Raw genomic sequence first — 7,391 nt, 5'->3', positions numbered from 1 at the left:
AAAATCTAGAACAATTCCAGATCCAGGGTTTTCTTTCTTAGAATGGGTGGCTGTGCCCCTTCTAGAGGCACTCGGGTTCTAGGAATGGACCCCATTGTCTCACATGTGTAAGGCAACTACCTGCCTCACTCCTCGCTAGCCCTCCTGTTACTTATCATTTTGTGGCAGAGTCTCACAAAGTTTTCCCAGGCTGGCCTTGAACCTTTGATTCTTCACCCTCAGCATCCCAGACCGTTGAGATTAGAGATCTGTGGCACCAGGCCACATTCTAAAGGCACATGTGAAACACTATGGCTGTCATCTGTGTCCTTTTCCACCTGTGCAAAGCCCACTCCAAGTGCCCTCCGCCAGCCCCTCTAGTCCCTGGAAGTCAGAACACCAATCCTCTCCTCCCCTGTCACCCCTTACTCTCCTGAGAAGTCTCCCCAGTTCAAGGGCAATCCAGAACAGAGACCAAAGCACAGTAGTTCTGATAGGAAAATTCAGATCACAGGAGTCATTTTAAATGAGTGGGCGTGTTCTCTCTCTAGGGCAAGAACTTCATTTCCATTTTGACAAAAAAGTTTGTGAATTTGTATAATATAGAATCTATTAGAAGGTTGGGAATAAGAAATCAGCTTTTAATATTTACATACTTAGGGGAAGAAATCTGACTCATTAGCAAACATACATTAAGAATGAATACATTATACTTCCCTTTGTCTCTACTCAGGTACAAGGCAATGTTAGAAGTGGTGATCTCACCCAGCCTCGCAGCAAGCAGTGACTGGAGCGAGCACCGTGCTGCCGTGGGGACGCTGAGTGACAGAGAAGGTAGGCCTCTGCTAAAGTTTGGCTGCATGGTTTAAGAAGGTTTTGTTTATTCGTGACAGACTGAGGGACCCGTGGTACCATTCCCAGAACCTACAGTTCACATTGATGGTTCTAGAACAGAACCAGTGTGCCCATAGATCACAGTCCTGTCCATCACTCAAGCGACAGGTAGACATAGTCATGACCTGAACTGCCCTTCTTGGTCCCTGATTCCAGAAAATCCCAACATTGCTATGAAGGACCATAGCATTGGGTGCATTTCTGGCCACCTAAGGCATCGTCTGCTGGGTCTCCAGCTTTTTTCCTTACCTCCCTCCTGACACCTCCCTCTCCCAACAGCAGTCTTGTTCACAAGATCCCCAAAGAAGAACTTGTCTACCTGCTGCTTTCAGGTTGGGTTGAAGTCAAGGAAGCAGAAGAAAGTTTAAGCTGTTGAGAAAATTATTGGCAAATGATGCTGCCAGACTAGTTTTCTCCAGAACAATCTGACCTTTTGTTTGCTCTGCGGGGATTGTCGGCCTTCCTGGTAGTGCTTCAGGTGCACAGAAGGCATTAAGCTATCTTGCTGAAGCAGTAGGCTTAACCCTTTCCCCGGCGCTATGCTGAGGCATTTGCTGCCAGTGGTATCCTCAGACATGGGCTTGCCCTTTCCCTTTTATGATCTCTGTGTGATGCTAGATCATGGAACAGGAAAGCTTACAGGACTGTCCCAAGTAACCAGCAGGTCATGTGTCCAGTGCACAGCGATGTCACACAGGACATTTTGAGAGCAAATCCAGGCTTCTCTGACTAATTGTCTTCTCATCAAGACTATGACATTACCCCTTCCTGCTACAAGAAGCTAGACAACCCTGTTCAAAATCTCACCACAAAGGCGTGGGCTCTGAGAACAGGACTGGATGGCAGAGGGCACACAGCAGTTCTCCTGGCACCCACTAGCATCTGTGCAAATGACCCTCTTTGAGGGTTTAAAAGGAATTACCAGCCCGGCTCAAAGGTCTTCACCATTTTCTTTCTGGGTAGAGGCCCAGGCTAGTTTCAAACTGTGTCTCAATCTGCTTGGACTGAATCCGCGTGAAAAGGGTCTGGGCCATGGGTGTGGAACATCTGGGTCTCACTCCCAGCCCAGCCACTGCCTAGCCAGGCAATCTTTTCTCAGTTTCCTCCTCTGTCAAATGGGCCGTGACAATGACCCACTCTGTAGAGTGCTATACAGGGGATTAAATGAGGTTATGGTGTGTGGCAAGTCTAGCCCTGGCCCACCCCGGCATGGTAAATGATTAACGTAGACCATTGTCACCGTCTGAATCAAATAACCACAGGGATCAGAGGCAGGGTGGAAGTCTGGCCTTGAGTCGTGCATTTGTTTGGTCTTCCTGGTATGTTGTGATGACTTTGTGAAAACTAGGGAGAGTCTTGTCAAAATCTGCTTTCCCTTGAGGTGCTGAATCCTTCAGCTACAAGAGATCTACCTTCCCACCCGCCCACCCACCATTCCTTAGATGAGTCCCTGCTCCTCTCCTTCATCTTTGGTGTTCCTGAGAACTGGCTCTGTAGCAGGCCCTTCCTCATCTCTAGTTTCAAGAAATGCTGACATTACCACAGAACAGGGTCACTTGAGAATGCATTTCTGCCCAGTCCTATGAATCTGGCTCCCTCCTCCCCTCCTTCTCTATCACCGCCACAGAAAACGTTTGGTGGTCATTGTGAACCAGGGGGCTGAGGATGTGGCTCAGTGGTAGAGCACCTGCCTCAAAGTGAGGTGCTGAGAGCATAGCTCAGCAGTGTAGTATCTGCCTAGAGTCCACCAGTGACAGTGCTTCCTTCCTGCATATGCCTTTAAATCCCCTTCCTGTGTAGTACATAGCTCAGCTCCTGGCTTATAGATGAACTTCAGAATTATGGATGGATAGATGGATGCATGCATGCATGCATGCATAAATGGATGGATGTATGGATTCATGGATGGATGCAGGGATGGATGGATGCAGGGATGGATGGATGCAGGGATGGATGACTGCATGGATGGATGATAGATGGATGGATGAATAAGTAGGTTGGTGGATGAGATCATGGGTGAATAGAGAAATGGGTAGATAGATAGATAGATAGATAGATGATTGATAGACGGACAGATGGATAGACAGACAGGTAGATGGACGGATGAGTCAGTGGCTAGGAGGTTGGGTAGATGGCTGAGTAGTTGTGCACTTTGAAACACGGATGCAGACAGGGGAGCTGAGAGATGAGCTAAGTTCAGGTCGGTATTAGCTTTGAACCATTAGCAAGGTTGTCTTCACGTCCCCTGCCCCATTTGCTGCCTCCCTAAGGTTCGGGTCGTTGCAGCCCCCTCGTGGATTCTCCTCTAGTCTTATTTCTGTTGTCATGATAAACCACTCTGACCAAAGTGACTTGGGAGAGGAAAGCGTTCCTTTGGCTTGTACTTCTAGGTCACAGGCCACCACTCAGGGCTGTCAGAGCAATGACTCAAAGCAAGAGCTTGAAGCAGAAACCACAGGGGAGCACACTGCTTGCTGGCTCGCTCAGAGACTCATGCTGGCCAGGTTTCTTGTCTTAATATTCATTTCTCACATGGACATTGGAATGGTGCTTCATACACCTTTGTTTTCTCATTACCTACGCTTTTAATTATAAACTAACCAACCTTCCCATCAACACCACCCCTCTGAGCCGCCTTGAGTTTCATAATCCTCGTACGTATCAAAGCTCATACTGAACTACGAGTTCTGGTTGTAAGAGGTTTGTCTTTGCGTTTGCCTTCACTGGTTTTGTCCACCAGTTGGACATATGTGCTATCAGCCAGCTCTAACCCATGAGCACTGGCCTATGGATGGTGACACCCATAGTGGGATGGGCCCATCAACTAATAATCAGTCTCCCAAAAGACATTCTCACAGGCCAGTCTGGGCAATTCCTTGGTGTCATCTGAGGCTCTTCTCTCAGTTGACTCCAGGATATGTCAAGGTAGAAATTAAAGCTAATAAGGACTTTCTAACCCTTACCAATTTACCCCAAATTATATCACTTCTAAACCATAGCCTTTCAATCCTTCGTCCCCAAGACTTCATGTTAATATTATAAAATAAAATACAACTTTAAAAGCCCCAGTCTTTAAATTTTTCAACACTTTAAAAGTCCAAAGTCCTTTGTAAAATACTAAGTCTCTTAACTGTGAGCTTCAATAAAAATAAATAAATAAATAAATAAATAAATAAATAAATACAAGTTATAAACTTTCTTATCCCACAAGGAAAGATCAAAGCAAAACTAAAATCCAGAAGTGCGAGTCTGAATTATGTAGCTCAGTGTATGACACCTGGAGCTCATTCGTGTTCTTCTGGACTCCAAGGGGCGTGGTCGGCCTCACTGCCGCAGCTCTGCCGTTCCTGGCACACAAGGCTTCTCTTAGTAGTCCGAGGTCCGCTCCACCCACTCGTGTGTCTGTCCTTGGTAGACATCCCACGCTTGCACCATCTCTGATGTCCTGAGGCTGCACCTTCTCCTGTGGCCTCTCTTGGCCTTCCTTCAGAAACACCAGGCTTCATGCTTGCCACGACTCCTTTAATCCTGTAGCTTTTGTACCTTTCAAACCAGTACCACAGGGGAGACTCTTATGTGTTGTCAAGTTCAGGTGTCACTTGAACATTAGCTTCTGGGTACAGCTCTGAGGAAACTCTTTCCTTTGTCCTAATGAAGCACAGAGAGAATTTTACCTCAATAAACTGGTCTCTTATTAATCCCATCTAATTCTTCGACCCTGGCTGACAGCAACCACAGGTCCTTAATTCAAATTATCACACAAATGGCAAAGATAGAAATTACCTCCTTCTGAAACCTCACGAGCCAGGCTGCCACAGTCCACATTTCTTTCTGCATTCTCGGTGTCTGAGTTCCCACAAAACATTCCGTTAATCTCTAAACACCTAATTGTTTTTCCCAGCTTAAATTCCAAAATCCTCCACAGTCCCACAACAGAACACCCCAAAGGCGTAAAACCCACTCATGCTCAACTGCATCCCAACAACATCCTGGTGCTAATCTCCATCTTCTCTACTTTTCGATGGTTCAACACTCTAACCAAAAGCAACTTCAGGGAGGAAACGGGTTATCGGCTTACACTGCAGGTGACAGGGTATCCTAGAGGGACATCAGGCCAAGGACCTGAAGCAGAAGCCATGAAGCCACACTGCTCAGTGACTCACTCTCTGGCTCCGTCCTAGGCTCATGCTTGGCTGACTTGCTTATACAGCAAGAGATCGTCTGCTTAGGGACTGTCATCCATGGTGAGCTGTTTCCTTCTACATCAACTAACTCCCCCATGGACATCCCACAGGCCAATCGGATCTAGGCAGTTCCTGAATCGAAGGCCAGACGATTGTAGGTTGTGTCAAGACGACAGTTAATGCTAGCTGATTCCTTCAGAGATAAAACAGATAACACTTAGGTGAGCTCGGTGCCTCCAGCTTGCAGTAACCACTTGGCAAAGCCGCCCTGTCCCTTCCTTCACTCCTTCCCAAGTGATAGTAGGATCTGAATTATGTCCTGCCTTCTGGAAGGAAGAGGTCAAAGTTCCGGATACTAAGAAGGCAAGTGGAAGATTCCTCTTTTAAAACTCAAGCACTTCTCTGAAAAGCTTTAACCATAATCCCATCAAGGGAGATGAACCTGCCCTGGGGAGCAGGCGCCCAGCTCTCTGACTCCCACCCTCTCCTGCCTCAGACTGGGCTTTTCAGTTTTACTCTGGCCAGCTCCAGCCTGAGGCTGGTCCGGCTGGATGCTGACCCAAGAAACCGGATCTACTTCCTGTTCCTTCTCTGTGTGTCCTGAGCATCAGGACCTCTAGGATGCTCAGCCATCCTGGATGTTCCAGATCCCACCCTAGAAACAAGGACACCAACTGCTGGGGATTCCACCATGCCTCACACCGGAGAGCAGGAGCCTAGGTTTCACTGTGTACCCCCCTCACCAGGCTGAGATCTGGCGGCCTCTTGCTATGCCTACTGCTACAAAAAAGAAAAGCAACAACCTTCTAAATGAATTCACTTTAAGCGAACAACTCAAACCAGCTTCAGAAAATTTTGGCTTGCACTGCCTCATTATGTTCCTAACATGCATTAAAATCGACTTGGGATGGTTTCACAGAGGAGCGCATATTTATGACCCCCCTAAAGCATACTCCGAGACTATTCCCCATTCACCTCTGCCCTCAGCAACACCACTGTGAGGGACAAATGAGGTATCTGTTTGTTAAAGTGCCCCCATGAGAGAAGACACTGAGGCACACTTCTGGGCTCCTGGGGAACACGAGAGGGTGCAATTGGTTGACACATATACACCTGAGACATCTCGCTGACATCAGACGCCATCTTGACTCACTGAAGATCAGTTTAGAGTAAGCCCGGGGCTTCAGTCGCGCTGTGTACCAGTAATGACTGCTTTCAGAGTCCTTAGCTTGGCAGCATTGCATCCCTGTGAGGATGATAAAGGTGTAGGGATGTCAAAGGAGCTCTCAGAAGAAAATGGCTGCTGATGGGGGGGTGGAAAGATAGAAGCAGCTGGAGCTGGCACTTGGTGACCTGGACTTCTTCTGTAGATACAGACTGTTGCTCCATGCTTCAGATGAGAAAAGTGAGCCTCAAAAAGAATGGTGGGCACAGTGCCACACAGTTGGGGTTCACGGAGGCGAGGGTTAACATTAAACACATGCGCCCCACCTGCTTTCTTAGGAAAGAACATGAAGTCAGCCAGTTGTGAGGTCCGATTTGTGGACTCGGCTCACAGTGAATGCTAAGTACCGAGTGCACGCGTGAATGAATACTGGGTGTGTCCTCCACACAAGCTCATACAATGTGTGCGCACACACAGAGACTCCTCCTGTCATTTGTACATATGAACACTGGGCCTTGCTCTGGAGAGACGGCTCAGTGGTTAAGAGCACACACTGCTGTTGCAGAGTCTGAGTCCAGTTCCCAACACCCAAACCAAGCAGCTCACTGCAGCCTGTCCCAGGGGACCTGATGCCCTCTTTTGTCTTCTGCATCCACTTCCCTCACAGACTAACAGGCAAACACACACACATACACACACACACACACCATACATGCCACAGTACACCTCACCTCTCTCTCTCTCTCTCTCTCTCTCTCTCTCTCTCTCTCTCTCTCTCTTAAAGAAAAAAAACAGAAGTAATAAAATGGTCACCTGAAGGGGAGAAGGGCACCCCAAGCCTCACTGAGGCTACCTGCATCGCCTCCTATAGGACTGTCACAGCATTCCCTGTTCTTCCAGCAGTCACCCTGGGGCTAGCCTCATTCACAATGACCCTGTATCAAGCTACTTCCTGAGCATTTGGCTGCAACAGATACAGAGTGACCATTGATCCACATCCTTCCCAAAGACCAGCAGTCACAGGTCAGCAGGAGCACAGCAGTCACAGCAGGAGCACAGCAGTCACAGACAGGAGGAGCACAGCAGTCACAGACAGGAGGAGCACAGCAGTCACAGCAGGAACACAGCAGTCACAGACAGCAGGAGCACAGCAGTCACAGACAGCAGGA

General features: G+C 48.0%; 1 protein-coding gene across 1 annotated transcript in view; it reads left to right on the top strand.

Annotated features, from left to right (window-relative positions):
* The first annotated feature begins 722 nt into the window (after positions 1–722).
* The window catches only part of Eya2 (EYA transcriptional coactivator and phosphatase 2), a 94,471-nt gene continuing 87,802 nt past the window's right edge, over positions 723–7,391 (top strand). Inside the window, exon 1 of the mRNA XM_028769769.1 lies at positions 723–813. Coding sequence (XP_028625602.1) covers positions 723–813 — 91 coding nt within the window. The remainder of the gene's footprint in view (positions 814–7,391) is intronic.

Source organism: Grammomys surdaster, unplaced genomic scaffold, assembly GCF_004785775.1.
Source record: "Grammomys surdaster isolate TR1022 unplaced genomic scaffold, NIH_TR_1.0 193, whole genome shotgun sequence".
Lineage (NCBI taxonomy): Eukaryota > Metazoa > Chordata > Mammalia > Rodentia > Muridae > Grammomys > Grammomys surdaster.
Note: the sequence above shows the minus strand (reverse complement) of the source record. Positions and strands in the feature narration are given on the sequence as shown.